Genomic DNA, 16,206 nt, shown 5'->3' on the forward strand with positions numbered 1-16,206 from the left:
CTGGTGAATTGCAGCTCACTGGAATCTTGGTTTTGGGGCTCCATTCAGCTAGTTTATCAGCTATGTAAAAGTTAAGGTGCACATACAGCATACTTTGGGGTTCTTAAGAATTTTAAGACAAATTTTCCCATGACAGACATTTTTCAAGTGCTTTTAAGTTTTATGCAAAAATTACTGTATAATTGGTCTGGCCTGCGATAGGCCTCCAGTTTTCCTGTTTCTTCCCATTTGCTAGCAGTAGCCTTTGTGCTTTATGTGTGGTGTGGACATGGGTACACATAGTTAGAGAATTTGAGACAAAAAGAAAAGAGAAATGTAGCCTACCTCTTTGCTAATGGTTGTCTTAACTCTGAAAATATTTCTGATTCTGAAATGTAGTCTTGATTCATTTTCCCGTTCTTATTTACCTATTTGTTGCTGGCTATTGTTGCAGTACTTTAGAATACAAATGATGTAGTTCTAGATTTTGTGGAATAATAATTTATTTAAAATACACTCATTATATTTTGTCTTATGCTAAATTTAGCATGTACATTTGTATTCTGAGTCTGAACAGCCCGAAGGATTATCAGGTTTCTGCTGAGAAGGATCTTTAAAATATTGGTGCTAATGGCATGTCTCTTTTGTCTTACCCTCCTTTTTTTCTCAGGACTATTTTCCTAGTGTTGTTGTTTTCTCAGTATGCCAGAAATGTCAAATTTCCTTTACCCATTTACAAATCCAAGAAAGGATGGACAGCTTATAGGCTGCAGCTTTTTAAGATGTTCCCTGTAAGTAGTTGAACTGGTTCTTCGGTTGGCAAAAGTAAACCAATTTATGTTTTGGGGCTTTTTTCTTGATTTTAATTTTTCTAGGTAGTACAGTAGATCACAAAGCTGAGATAAAAGCTTAAATGTGCTTGTGAGGAACTTAACTAAATGGCTTATTTGCAACAGGAAATAGTCTCGTAGTTTTGCTAGATACCGTTCTGGCATTCGTCTCTAATGAGGAGCTGCTGGAGTGATGAAGATGAGGGAGGGTAGTGAAGGGGATAGAAAAGGAGGTAGGCTTGTGCATGTAGTGAAAGCTAAAATGGAGCCCTTCAAAAAAGGAATGGCAAGATCATTATCTTTTAGTTTTATGAAAGCAATACTCTGTTTCTCCATGTGAAAGACTTCCTTGTATTTCTGTGTTAACGTAGACTTCATTTACTCGTTCATGTAAGTGCCCATTTGGAGACTTATTTGTTAGGGGAGAGAAGAGTTGCTCTAATTCTAAAGCTTTTGTAGCAGCACCTTTATTAGAGGAAAAAGATACTCAGTGGATCTATTACAGGGTTTACTGCTTGTTCAGATTTAAAATATCACTTAAGATTGCACTCAGATGTGTGCGCAATAGATATTGTGTGTAGAAACTTCTATTGGTGAATATTGCCAATTATAGTTTATTCTAAACAGCTTCTTTTTTTAATCTTCTTTCGCAGATTATTTTAGCGATTTTGGTGTCATGGCTGCTTTGTTTCATCTTCACTGTGACGGACGTCTTTCCCCCTGACAGTTCAAAGTACGGCTTCTACGCTCGCACAGATGCCCGACGAGGAGTGCTGTTGGTAGCTCCATGGTTCAAAGTTCCTTATCCTTGTAAGTATGTCTGTTTTTAAGGGCTGTTTTCTTCTAATAGTTGGCCTATGAGTATTGTTTGTGTTCTTCTTAGAAACCCTGCCATCTTTTTCTCAGTACTATATTTAGATTCACTGCAACATACACTTGGTTTTTTCCCCCTTCTTTTGCTCTTTAACGTGGTACCTTAAGGTCTCACACAGGAAAGACCAAGTCTCTGAAGCTTGAACTTGTAAGGTTTATCTAGGTAACTCTTGACTCCTAATAACGTGGTTGTGACTTTGTGTAACATGGATTTTCAGGTAACGGTTGACTTAACCTCTACGTGTTGATATTGTGGGTACCTGCTGTTAATGTTATACAATAAGAAAGATATGTTGTTATAACTCCTGTAGAGAGCTACTGAAATCATTGATTCTCGTTGTCAAAGGAATCAATAGTGTATGGAGTTTTTCTAACTTAATACACTTCCCCTGTCCCCAAACACACCTGTTCTTGAATTAGGACAAATGTTAGGCAACTGCACAAAAACGTCCTGGCTTCCAGAAGTGGTGTTAGAATCGGGCTTATGGGAAAGCCAAAGGATACTAGTCAATGCTTATCAAAGGAAAAAAGGAATTAGAAGACAGCGCAAAATGCTTTAAGTGACATCTTCAGTGGTTTTATTCTTTTGCTCTAAGTGTAAAGCTGTTAAAGGCTGTTTCTTAGGACATGAGATAGAATTGCACAACTCATTTGTGCTGCTCAGAAATAAACATCATCATAATAGAATAATATTCTTCTGGAATAGAAATTACGAATACCACTAGATCTTAATGAAGAGCTTCATTGTGGTTTTCCATATGCTTTGGTTCTGATTGGTTCTTAGGAGAAACCACTTCTAAAGCATTACTTGCAAAATGTATAATAGAAGGTTTTGGGAAAGAAGAGGCGGAAAACTTTTTTCTCCACCCTGATTAGACCTTTCTTATTTGTAAAGCCTTGTTCATTCATGTTTGTATGACTTAAAGTTCCTTTTGTTGTGAGAGGCTCTTCTATTTCAAAGAGATAAAAAGCATCAAGGCAATTGCTGTGGAAAACCTGCCAAGCTTTTCTACAGGCTTAAATTAATCTTACTTTCCCTTCTACAAAAATTTGGAATTGGAAGGTGTTTATGCAGTGATCATAGCTGGTTGTTGGATCTTGTCTTTGTTTGGTAGACTAAACTTGCAACCAAAGACTGAGTTTTCAGAGCAACAATAATTAAGTCGCATTTGCCTCACCGATCTGAATTATTGTTGGCTTTTTTCTTTTTTTCCAAACAGTAGTTCAAATTCCTTCCTTCTGCACGGGAGGAATCTTTTTGGTGGAGTTCAGGGTTTTGGTTGTTTTTTTTTTTTTTTTTCCCTCAAGCATGATCAAAGCAGTTAGTTAGGCCTTTATTCCTTTGTTCCTTTAATCTAATTGAACTTGCCAGGCTTTGTTACTGTTAAGGGAATTTGTTGATTCCATTAGGATTAATGAATTGCCATATGTTTTGATATCTACAGTGCTTTCTGTGGCATGAGAGATTTCAGTTTTCTTTTCTTCACAGTTCAGTGGGGACTGCCAACAATTTCAGCTGCTGGAGTTATAGGAATGCTTAGTGCAGTTGTTGCTAGCATTATTGAATCAATAGGAGATTACTATGCCTGTGCCAGGTTGTCATGTGCTCCTCCTCCACCTATTCATGCAATAAACAGGTACGTCAAAAAAAAATTACATATATATATTTTTCAGTATCTTACACTACTTTTTAAAAACTTTTTTTAACCCCCTCAGGAGAAGACAGGAATGTGCTCTCAGATTAACTGTTAAAATTTGGTCAAACACAAGGGCCAGGGATCTGAAATGGAAGATGTAACAGTCATGTTGAACTCCTGATTCAAATGTAACATTGAAAAACTAGTCCCATTCCTGCTGGAGTCTGAGGAAGTTAGTAGTACAATTTCAGTGAGGACAGAACTCTAAATCAGTTCTGGAATCAGTGTAGCTTGTTGAATTTGCCTGAAGCATAATTTTAGAAATAAGAACAGCTCTAATTTTAACTTCAATTATTTTGCAATTTCCTTATTTTAGGAACAAGGGTATCTAAGACACAGAAAACAGAACCCAACGTGTTTTTCCAGGTGTATTGGAGCTTGAAATGTGAATTATAAAATCCTATGGCACAGATGCCTGAATAGGCACGACAGTCACAAAACACCATCTGAAGTGAATCTACACTAATACAAGCTTGACAATTTTTCTGTTTGTGAATTACAGAGGGATTTTTATTGAAGGTCTCTCCTGTGTTTTGGATGGAGTATTTGGGACAGGGAATGGATCCACTTCTTCCAGCCCTAACATTGGTGTCCTGGGCATCACGAAGGTATGTTCTTTACCTTGATCAGTCAGTGGTCAGTGACATTTTATCTCCTCTGGTGGCTGGCTTATGCCATTTTCACATTTCACAGCATAATCCTCTTCTGCAAAATAATACTTTGTGCAGACAAACTTCACAGAGTACTCTGAATTCATGTAACTTTCTGTACCAGACCTTGTCTAATAGAAGTCCATTCTAGATAAGGACCCCAAAAATCTTATTTTCATTCAAAGTAAATAGCGTTTAGAAAATGTACGTAAAGCAGATGATACTAAATAAACTGTCCTTTTGAAAAACAAGAAAGTATTCTAAGGTTCAAGGGTGTTTTTTCTTTTTTGAGGCACAAACACTACTAACTGTATAGAAATTGATATTTTTTGGATGTCTAGACTCTGATAGCATCTCTAGAGGACTGACTGTTTTTAATGTCTCACTTCGACACAAAATAAAATGCAAGCTGAGATCCGTAGGTCTTACCCACAACTGTATTAGGACATGACACTGACGCAACTAGAACTGAAAATGTGGTCAAAGTAACTTCAAATTTACATGTATGCTACATGCATGTATGTCTCCACTGTGATAGGTTTATAAAGCACTGAGCATGCTTAGGGGAATGCATACTTTCTGGGATGTTACTTAGCAAAATATTTAAGCACTTGAGGAATTAATTTGTTCACACACTAAACTGGATGCATGTGCTTGAATGCCCTGCTGAACTGAGAGACCTTGGACTGCAGAGAGATTTGCTTGGCATTGTTAATTTAACTGTGTTAAGAAATATCAGCAAAATCGGTAAGATAATGTACGTTGCAAATATGTACAGCTTGCTGTGTATTTGGTTTGTAAGCTATAAATCTGTTTAATGAATACAAGACATAAAATGCATGCACTCCACTTAAAATAACTCGTCCCCCTTGCTTAATCTAATATAGATGATGAATTTATCTTCAGCCATTTTTTTCTGCACAAAGGATGGTTCTGTTTGCTTTTGGAATAAAATATAAATAGTAGTAGCACCATCTGCTGTCTGTATAAGTCTTCCTTTGAGTTGCTGGTGGAAATTTCCTAGAAGAAAATTGCTAGAAAAATCCTTAAAAAAAGGTTTATTCTGTTCTGCTCTGTCTCTGTTATTCACTTCATATTTATGTGAATTAACAGTGCTTTTTTTATTAAGAGTACACAGAAATGAGCATGTATTTTGCTTTGAAACAGCAAAAAAAAAAAAAAAAGAATGTTAAGCTGGCAGCTGTTACAGAGGACAGAGTTAACTACAGTTAAGTTTGTTCAGAGAGCATGATGGAAAAGTGAATATGCCTTTTCCAGGATTGCACAGCTGGATTGCTGTGTGTCCTGTTTTCCTGGCTGAACATTTGTCCCTAAAAATCTAATAGTTTTGCAACTTCAATTTATATAAAAATAGTTTTTTACTACTTCGATACTCTGCTGTTTATTTGTGAGAGGATATTTCCTGTGTTCATGAGCAGAAGAGTATATAGTCCCAGTGATCCCATTATACTGATGCAACGTTTGAGAAGGCATTTCCTTTGCTTCAAATCAGTATATGGTTACAATTTAGAATTTAAATATGAGGCTTTTACTGGATGGTAATACTGCAAAGTCTTTGAGCTAGTCTGTGAGTGAATTATAGTAGATGAGAGGGTAATCGATGAAAACTCATTTGTTGAGCCAAAATTATAGGCAGTTTATGCCATAATGTTGATGATGATACAGATACTCCTGTAAGGAACTAAGTACCATATCTTTATTCATGTACTCCAAAATAATTACTTAAAGTATGTGTACAAGTTCCTTGGAATAATTAAATAGTTTGATCTAGATGCTGATGAAGATGCTTTCAGTAGCATTTAAAACTATTGGAGCTTAATCTATTTTGCTTGTAGAGAATGATAATTTGCATAAACCAATGTTATTGTCATGTTTTTTTCTTTCTTTCTTTAAAGAATCTGCCTATTTCATACAGCAAGGTAATTTTAGACCAAGGTTATTGTTGGTCATAAGAAGATGAGTATTTTTATTTAAATAGGGAAAGTTGTAGGCTAACTCGTTCCTCTACTGAAATGCCAAAATTTACTGTCTAGCTTCTTTGTGTAGGTGATCATGTCTCATCTAACAGTTAAGCAGTGAAAAATACAGGAGGAATACTTTTACCCTAAAAATGCCTAGTATATTTTTTTCTTGATTTAACTTATTTAGCTCAGTCACACATGATTAACAAATTAACATCAGCTTCTCTTTGAAGCATAGTACTCTGTAAAAGAAAAACCTACAAAGAGCTTTGCTAGAAGCTACGCTATCAGCATAACAAAATTTTTGTTTTTGTTTTTAGTGGACCTCTTAAGCGAATACAACACTATTTAAAATATTGAATATTCAGGTTTACCAACTACTAATACTACATAAGGCCAGACAACTACTGCCCTGAAGTCTGAATGCTTAAAATAAAAATGGGAAGGAAGTGCAGACATTTGATTTCAGTGTTTGCACGGCCATGATTTGCATATGAAGCAAATTCAGTTCTGATCTTGGAGGAATGTTATAAAATCACTTGATAATCTATCTAGAAAGGCTATATCTGCTTGAAGTGAACTACGTGGAAGATGATTTATGGATAGAGGTATATTTTTCTTGTGTAAAAGGGCAGCAACACATGGCATTATTTTGTTGTTGTTTGCACTACAGTTGATCTGTTTGCAATCACTCCTAGTTATTGTCGGTTTATTTTTTTTATTGTAGATGGGACCGTGCCACATTTCATGGTTATAGTGGCTATAGCAGACACAGATGGTTTTGTTAACATTAATGAAAACAAAGTCAAACAAAGTTTTATGTTAGAACTGGACTGCAGCCATGTTACAGCTGAGTCCTCTAAGACATTTGCAAGGGGTCTGCAGCCTGTGTTTTAACACTGCAAAAAATATACGTGGAAGCTTGAAAAGAAGCTTTGAATCTGAAAGAGAATAATAAAATAAAATGCAAGGCACGAAGTTGGACAAAGGACAGACTTTTTCCAGTGTGCTTTCCTTTTTGTTCTCGTGCAGGTTGGAAGTCGCAGGGTTATACAATATGGAGCAGCCTTCATGCTCTTGCTTGGGATGGTTGGCAAGTTCAGTGCTCTCTTTGCATCGCTGCCTGACCCTGTGCTTGGTGCCCTCTTTTGCACTCTCTTTGGTAACGTATGTTTTTTGCTCCTCTTTGTGTATTCTGTGGCAGTATCTTTTTACTCTAGTGCTGCATTTATCTTGCCCCCCCCAGGAAAAAGTCTAAAGGCTGAGACTTGTTCTATTTTTTTTATTTAGGGATGATTACAGCTGTGGGTCTGTCAAACCTCCAGTTCATAGATTTAAATTCTTCTCGCAATCTGTTTGTACTTGGATTTTCCATTTTCTTTGGGCTTGTCCTCCCAAGCTATCTCAAACAAAATCCGCTGGTGACAGGTATGTGTTTCTATTCATTTACATGAAGCATATTTTTACCTAATACTGATATACAAAGTAGATACAAGTACAAAGTAAATAAGAGGAAAACAAAAATATTACAGAGACAATAAAAGCTATAGGTAAGAAGGCAGGTGCATTCAGAGGAAAATTATTTTGGGTGTTGAGAGCTGAGTTGATTGTTTCAGTGTGATACATCTCAAGTTGTCATGCTTTATTTGGATAAAATTGTGGAGCAATGAAAGGACACAGTTGCCAGCTGGACTGGAATAAGGACTGGAAAGGCAAATCCGAGTTTTAAATTGTTAAAAGAGGAAGGGGAAATACCAAATTAGATCTTGAAAACTGGAAGTATGTTTTCATTTTCGAACATTTTTTGTCTCTCTAGACATGCTTTGAGCCTGAATTTTAATGAACTTGATTCAGACTGCCGGCAAATCTGCAGTTTTATTGAATCTATGGAGAAGCGGTTTTGGTTTTTTTTTTTTTTTTTAAATACTACCTCCTCAATAGTGGTTATGACAGTGTACATCATCAAAGGAAGGTGTTGTAGAGGAGCACTTAACTTGATTTAAAAAAATAGATTTTCTTACAGCTGTCACTTCAGAAGTAGGTTTAAGACCATATCTTACCTTCTTTAGGTTGTTTAGATAAATCGTTCAAGTGAAGATTTAGTTTGTTATTAATACGTTCTTTTTTAGTGAATTGCTGCCTCAAGGTTCTTGCCCTACTTAAAAAAAAAAAAAAAAGCTTTTGAAAGGAGTTATTTTAGTCCACATGATATTACATCATGAAAATTTTCCTTTTCTATTTTGAAGTTTTCTAAATAATTTCAATTGCACAGTTGTCTGTGGTTGAAACTTAAACAGTATTTCATGGCATTTTTAAAAGCAGCTGAAAATTCATGGAATTTTTGGAAATAAGGGTTCCCATGGTGGACCACATTAGTTTAAAGTTCTCCCACGTTAAATGAATAGGATGTACATATATATGTTAAAAAATGAAATACTAATTTTTTTTCCTTTCTGTTCTTCTAGGAATAACAGGCATTGATCAAGTATTGAATGTTCTTCTCACTACAGCCATGTTTGTTGGTGGCTGTGTTGCATTTATTTTGGATAATACCATTCCAGGTCAGCATATGAACTTGCCATTTTACTTGAAATAATGACTATCTTACTGAATGATGATAGTACTTCATTTCAAGGAGGCAGGACATGAGGAAGTGATTGCCGCTTTTATTAACTTCTGTTTTTAAACAACTTCAGTAGACCGCTTCATTCCTGTGTGCTTCAGTTTCCTTGATAACGCTTTGAATCTTGTTCAAGTTAAGGTCTTCATCTTCTTTAAAGATAGAAAATAACTGGGAAAAAGAAATGAAACCAGAGGAGAATTCTTCAGAAGATACAGTAAAAATATTTTAGGATCCAAACCTGCTTCCATTCATTTGAGAGCAAAAGTTTGCCTCAACTTCCAGATACATAGTAAAACAGATACTTGCCATTTTCAATATTTTTTTCCTTTTTTCTACCTCTTTGAGGATTCTAGGTCTTTCCAGTGCTTTGCTGAGACTTGAAGCTTTCTTTCTTTCTCCTCTTACCTCTATTACACGTGTGTGTCTGTGTATGTATAGATCTATATGTGTACCTATTATTTATTTATTTATTTTACTTCTAGGAAGCCCTGAAGAAAGAGGAATAAGGAAATGGAAGAAAGGAGTTGGTAAAGGAAGCAAGTCACTGGATGGCATGGAAACATATGATTTGCCCTTTGGCATGAACTTCATAAAAAAATACAGGTGTTTCAGCTTCCTGCCCATCAGCCCTACCTTCATGGGTTACACATGGAAAGGCTTCAGGAAAAGCAGCAACTGCAGGAGTTCAGATGAAGACTCAGAAGCTACAGTATAGCCTTAGTTGAAATTATATTATCTAGTTGTAGTAAGAGATGTATTTGCAGTTTCTTGCTGATTAAGAAGCATTAAAATATATGTTTTGTATATCTGCATTTAAATTCTGGAACCAGAGCTGAGACGGATTTAAAAAAAAAAAAAAAAAGCTTTCCTGTTGTGGGTGGTGGTAGCCAGATCTAGTGTCTCTGGGTCAAATTTGCAAATACTCCTGTTTGATTTTTTTTCCCAAAAACTACAGATACCTGTATACCCAAGTCTGTTTGTTTAAAATGGGGCTTAGATTCCTGAAGTATGTAAGTGCTATGGGAAATGTTACTTTTTATGGTGGTTTTACATCACTGATGCTGCCATTTTGGCTTATTCATTGCTTGTAATGTTAGTTATGCCAGAAAATTTGGTTCGGGGGGGATCTAATTATGTCTAATCACAAATACTGTTTTCTAACCACTGATTTGCACATTCCATACTTTCAGATCCCTGGAAACCAGACTGAATTTATACTGGCAAATCATGAGAGTATTTTTCAAATTACTTGATAGTTCAGTCAGATGTCCAGTGTTAGGACAGAAGTTTCCATTATAATTTTGCCTGTGAAAATTATGACCGACTTTCATTAGGTTGTTGCTTTAGAAGATACCACTCACTTCTAGTCAGTTTGTATTTTTAAACATTTTCTTTTTCTGCCAGGCTTTTAACCACCTAACTGGTGTCCAGGCATAGGTTTTCTTTAAAGGGCCTTATGTAGCTTGAGTTTTGTAGAGATGAGAGACTTAACTTCCAGATGGGACCTGATAACTGTTCTTACAGCAAAACACATGTATCCAGCTAGATGTTTTCTGAACAAAAATGGTAATTTGTTAAGCGGTTCTAAGCAATTAACACCTGTATGCATACAGCTTTTCCTGTGGGGAAAACCATATGATCAAATTGCAGCCAGCATTTGCGGGTATGGATCTGTGCAAAATTTTCTTGTTTGGATGTTGAGAGCCAGTGCTGCCTATGAATGGCTTCTGTTGCATTGCCTAATTTTTTTTCCTGTTTTGTGGGATTACTACAAAAGCTTGCTGCTTCTAGAGAGGTGAACTTAAATGACAGAGACACTACATTTGATGTCCTCATCCACTGGGTGGTTTAACGGGTATTGGGTCCAATCAGGACACCATTCAGATTTTTTTTCCTGGAATAGTCTCAGCTCTGATGTTACGTGAGTGTTCATGCTCGTCATGCATTCATAATTAAAAGTTTTATTCATGTTTAATGTTCTTACTATTGCAAGTTAGTTTTAGACTTCAGTGTGGCCCCAAAAGCATTTTTAAGCTGTGGAGATCATCAGGGAAATGTAGTGTAATGTAATTTCAAGGCCAGTATGCTCTACGGTGCTTGCATTTTATATTCCCGGAAAAACGTAACAGTAGATCCTGTAATTCACTAATATATTTATCAAAGTTTGACTACTGGACAGGAGCGCAGGAACTCTGTTTTCTCTGAGTCTACTTCCACGTGAATGTTATTGGTTATTGAAGCATGGAAGGGTTGGGGTGGGGAGGGCAAGGAAAGAGCTTAATGGATCAGTACTGAATAGTGTAGGATCAGAATGATTCCATTGATATCCTTTTCAGCATGTCATGGCTGTTTCCAGAAACTATTTTATGCCGCTTTTTCCGTAACAAAGCATGTGTGTGTCCCTGCTTCAGGGGACTTTCAATAGTTTGCAGTCTTGGTGTCAGTTGGACTATCTCGAAAGCTGGTCAGAAGAGTTATTGTGTCATAGACAAGGTTAGTTTGCCTGTGAAACTAAGTCATTTTTATCATTTGAAATTTTGCTCTTCGGGTAGTGAGGTGTTAGATTTCCACATCCACTTGCAAATAGTTTGAGTGCAGAAACCTCTAATTAGTGACACAAAGCTTCCAAATTTCCCAAATTTATGTGCAACCAAAGATGTGCGGGAGAGATGGAAGAATTAAGAATAATTAAATAAACTAAAAATGGAAACAAACAAAAAAAGACACCTGTATATGGTGGTTATTACCATGTAAAATGCCAAAGTTGATTAAAATGTGGAGAGAGGCAAAGTTTTGGTATTTAGAACAGTGCCACCTTGTAAATACTGAAGTGTTTCAGTTCCAGTGATGCTGCTGTGAACTGAGCACAGCAATGACAGCTGTGTTGTGAGGCTTTTCTAATCTTTTTCCCCAAATATTCTTTTGACAACATGAATGCTTACACACTGAAGAGGTCAGATGATGAGAAATAGCGTTTTATCTTCTCTCACCTTTGGCTGGAGTAAAGCTGTACATTTTCTGTATTGCCTTAATTGAGCATGTCAGAAAGAATTGCCAAGACGATTTGTGACACTTGAGTTAAATTAGGGCGACGACTCCGAGGATTTTTTTCTTCTTCCTGGGGCAGAATACCACCCTTTTCTTGCAGCGTAGGAAAGACTATCCAAATAGGTGAAGTCAGATTACTCTGTCAAACTTGGATTTAATTCTTTCTCAACTTTTGGTTCTGCCGTACTGATTCTGTTGACTGGCTGAGAAGTGCAGTAGCATTTAGCTGGCATGCTTTGCTTTTCTTGCCACTTAACTCGGTAACACTAAAATAAATAGCTGTAGTTAGCAGTCATTTTTGTAACCAAATTTGTATCACGTGTAACAACACTGTCAATCTTACTACAAACACGAATGGTTAAAGATGGGCCTCAATTTTGCAATGGAGATCTGCTGAAGCACCTGTAACATATAGGGAAAGGTTATGATGAAGTTAGTGGTGGTACCCTGGACATGCAGGGAATGTTCTGATACATCTGCTGCACCTCAAATATTTATATTAAAGCATGCATCTCTTCAGTGGTTTGAGGTGAGCAAAGGACAGAGCTGATAAATAATTTGCCTTGGAAAGAGAAGCTCCCCTTTCTCTTTCTGATGCATCTGAAACAGTCCCAGAGAAGATGCAAATACAATGCTTGCTTTTCTTTGCAATGGAAATGCTCAGAATTGCCCCCATTTTTGTACAGTTGTGGCAGGCAATTGCGGACCCTAAGTACTACTCCCATGTACACTTTTCTACATTTGAGTCCTAGAGTGGCTGTTGTGGAATGCTCTTACCTGGAAGAGCATAGTTTGCAGTCTGAGCTGCTGTGCGGTTGTTGCTGGCAGATGTGTTGCAGAGGGTTAACTTGCAGTTTTGAAAAGCATTTAAATTCTTTGTTTTAGCTGTTTACATCTAGGATTTGATCTGTAAAGGTGGCTGGATATAGAAATATGGCTGTAAATGCAATACTGTACTTTTCCTGTAGGTAATTGCCTGCCTTTCAAACTGCTATGTTGAGCAAAACCACATACAGAAGACAACACCTCAGAGATGAGTTAAGAGGCGATGTTTCAACCAAACTTTAAGATGGAAGGGCAAATATTCATGGTAGAAATATCATTTTGTCATATCTAAGATGGTATAAATGTATGCAAAACAATGTAACTTGGGACTTTTGTAATTGATATTCTATTGTATTTTTTTAAGTTAAATTAAGAATTCTTGCTAACATGTTTAAACACTTTTTCTAAAGCAAATACTTGCAAATTATACCTATAGAAATTTAGGTTTCATAGCGAACTCAGCTATGATTAATGTTGTCATATTAGAATGTGTTGGCAGAGGAACTTAATCAGTTGCCTCACTCAGAAAGTTCAAACTTAAACCCAGAATTTGCTTTATGCCTTTTAATACTGACTTTAAATATGGCAACTTGGTTTGTACATGAATATTGCAGTATTTTATTTCCATATATTAAAAAATAACATTTCCACTCAGGATAATTACCACAGTTCTCCTGGGAGGGAGTGGTATGATTGTCATGACAATGTCATGTGATGGTAGAATTTCTTCATTGACGAATCTATAGTAGTTGTGTATACTTTATTTACCCATGTTTATGTTTCTACCAAAAACTGAAGGGTTTCCTTTACTGTTCATCTCCCTACTGAGATCTTGATACTCCCAATGCAGAATTAGCACTTGCAAACTGAAATCCTTGGTACTATTTATACCACAAGGAGCATCAGTCAAGTGAGACTGGACCAGTCAATTATGTATTCTCAACAAAAGGTGTCGAAAATTGTGTAATTTGTGGTATAAACAGCACTACAGGCACATGTGGTATAATAACAGCCAGCTTCTAATGGTTTCAGTTAGCCATTGGATGTTTATACAATCTAAAACAACTTGTGCTTAACATATGTATATCAATGTAGAAAATGCATGTGACAGACCAGCACAGCCTACAGTGTTTCTTTTATGTGGCCTTCTTAAACCATAATCCACTTTTTTTTTTTTTTCCGGGGGGGGGGGGGGAGTAAGTGGGTCACTTTTTTTTTTTTTCCCCAAAAAAACGTCTCACTAGGTACATGTTTCTTAGTATTTCTTGCCAAGGCCAACAGCCTTTTTGGGGCATGGGATGACAGATACTCTGTGCTCTCATGTTTCTATAGCTATGGTAGGTCATCACAGTATTGGAGGAGGCCACAAGTTTGCCAGTGTTTAGCTTCTGCCCATGAGTCTATACAGCTTAGTGCTGGGCTGCTTTTAAGTATTGGGGATCTGTGTTCAGAAACATCCAAAATATTCCTGTCTAGTTCTAATTTGATTGTGACTGTGCATTGCCATCCATACATACTGATATGAGAGAGATATTTAGAATTGCCTTGTGTATTATCTGGTATTTACTACATCTTTCCAGGTAAGTCATCTTGCTGCCAGTCCAAATTATTGTACTTTGTCTCTTTATAACAACCTTTGGCGTAACAAACTGTTCTTAGGCAGTGGGGATAAATATTTCTTTTTTCATGATATTTTGTGACTGACTTTGGCTGTAAAACTTTTTTGTTAAACAGCAAGAGGGTTTTTTTTTTTCTGAGATGTGTAATTCTTTTATGGAGTTTTTTAATTTCATATTTTTTCTAACATTGCTTCATTAAACAATTAAATATTTAAAAATGTAATATTTGGACCAGATGTTGTGAATAATAGTAGATAAAGCTATTTTATTCTGTATTTTTAAAGCTGTTCAGTATAAATAAATGCGGGCATAGATGCAACTCGGTGGCATGGTGTTATACTTGCTTTTAACATTCCCTTAAAAGGAGAATCTATAGTTTGGGAATCCAGGTGATGTGAAGACCCACATCTCATCATAGCAAGTGCCATCTGAAAAGACAACCGGCAGACATCTGCCTGACCCTTCCCACTCAAGACACTTTAAATCTTCTTGATTTATTTGGAAGAGGCATCATATACAGTATGCGTGTCTTGTACCAGTTTAGGCAGCCAAGGAGCAGACAAACTTGGTATAAAGGCACTTCCATAGTCAGCACTGATGTGTGGCTGAGCAGTGTCCATGAAGCAAAGCTTCTAGTGACTGATTTCCTAACAAAAATAAACCCCACAACCTTTAAGTTCCCTTAGGAAATTTCACTGAGCGGCATCTTTGAGTGACTCTCTGCCGTTATGAATATGAGCAACAGCAAAGTGTTAACAGCAGGGAAATAGCCTCTGGTTTTGTAAAGCCTTAGGGCTGGGAGTTTGCCTAAATTCTTGCCCTTTCTTTAGCAATCTGCAGCCAAAGCAAAGTCTCTTGGGGCCTCCTGTCAGGATTGCTGCTTGGCCAAAGTAGTCCGCAGCGGTAGTGGGCACACTGATGGTGTATTTGGAGATGTGCTCTTGGTCCTCTCAGGCAGAATTTAAAGATAAATAAGCTTTGCATCACTCTGCTTCTTCAGCAACATTTAAAAACAAATAAGCTGAATAGCACCTTGCCTTATCTCCACCCATTTAATGAACTTGGATGTTTTAGCTGGGGTCGTCATACTAAATCCCTAATGTTAGCTGGAGCACCAGTAATGTTCAGTGGCTACCTATGGCAAATTAGGAGCTGAAATGTCTGTCCGAGTACAAACACAGCATCTTCAGTCATCTGTCAGCTTTCAAGGTGTCTTAACAACCATTGATTTTAAGAGGAATTAAGGCACCCAAGTAACTACAGGCTTAACTCACAGCACCAGTCTGAAAACTGCATAGACCAGTGGGCAACAGAAAGAAAGAAAAATGGTAAAAAGTCACCTAAAGCAAGAGCTGGGATGTGTTTGTATCTATAAGCTACAATGACAATCACTCTGATCTAAATCTCAATTAATCTTTTGACTGGGTCAGAGCTCTGAAAATACTTGGGTTTCTTCCTTGCGTCTTGTCTGAATCAAAATTCAGCGTCAGCTGCAGCAGCTCAGAAAGGAGGGCTATACACTGGGCAGCATCTCAGAAGTATTTTCAGAATGACTGAGACATTTGGTTTATTCTGAAATGGGGACAGCAACCACGTTGCGAAGAAATACATATTAGGTATGAACAAAATCCCTTAGACAAGCACATCTTTTCCCATCTGCTTCCTGGAGGCTGCGTAACGGCTAACAGATGCTCCTGAACTAGCATGATTCCAAGTGCATAACATTGTTTGCACAATGTTTACTGACAATTATCTTGGGGGTCTTAAAGTTGAAACGGGGAAGTGCGAAAGAAGTGAATTTGGATGCTTGCTCAGTCCAGGGGGAAATACTTGAATTTGGGAGTGTTTTGGAGTGAATGCCCTACACTTGGGTCCTCACCATCCTGCCTCACTTAATGGGAGTGGTAACAAATCCATCAAAATCAAAGGTTTAAAAGGCGTCAATTGTCTTCCCTGCATGCCGTTTAGCACAGAAATGCTGATTTAACCTGCGAAATGGGCACAGCGTACCTAATGGCAGACTTCAAAATCTCCTTTTCCAAGGAGATTTCTGGCAGCAGGAAGAAGCAATGCTTGGGTT

The 16,206-nt window shown here is 37.1% G+C and overlaps 1 protein-coding gene across 3 annotated transcripts in view; it reads left to right on the top strand.

Moving 5' to 3' along the window:
• SLC23A2 (solute carrier family 23 member 2) overlaps positions 1-14,445 on the top strand; it is a 61,686-nt gene extending 47,241 nt beyond the window's left edge. For all 3 annotated transcript variants that reach the window (XM_083811781.1, XM_083811782.1, XM_083811783.1), the window contains exons 9-16: positions 650-770; positions 1,463-1,619; positions 3,172-3,319; positions 3,882-3,987; positions 7,044-7,173; positions 7,302-7,439; positions 8,477-8,572; positions 9,117-14,445. In XM_083811781.1, coding sequence (XP_083667907.1) covers positions 650-770; positions 1,463-1,619; positions 3,172-3,319; positions 3,882-3,987; positions 7,044-7,173; positions 7,302-7,439; positions 8,477-8,572; positions 9,117-9,349 — 1,129 coding nt within the window. In that variant the 3' untranslated portion in view covers positions 9,350-14,445. The remainder of the gene's footprint in view (positions 1-649; positions 771-1,462; positions 1,620-3,171; positions 3,320-3,881; positions 3,988-7,043; positions 7,174-7,301; positions 7,440-8,476; positions 8,573-9,116) is intronic.
• Positions 14,446-16,206: the final 1,761 nt, after the last annotated feature.

This window comes from Anser anser, assembly GCF_964211835.1.
Source record: "Anser anser genome assembly, chromosome: 26".
In the NCBI taxonomy this organism is placed as follows: domain Eukaryota; kingdom Metazoa; phylum Chordata; class Aves; order Anseriformes; family Anatidae; genus Anser; species Anser anser.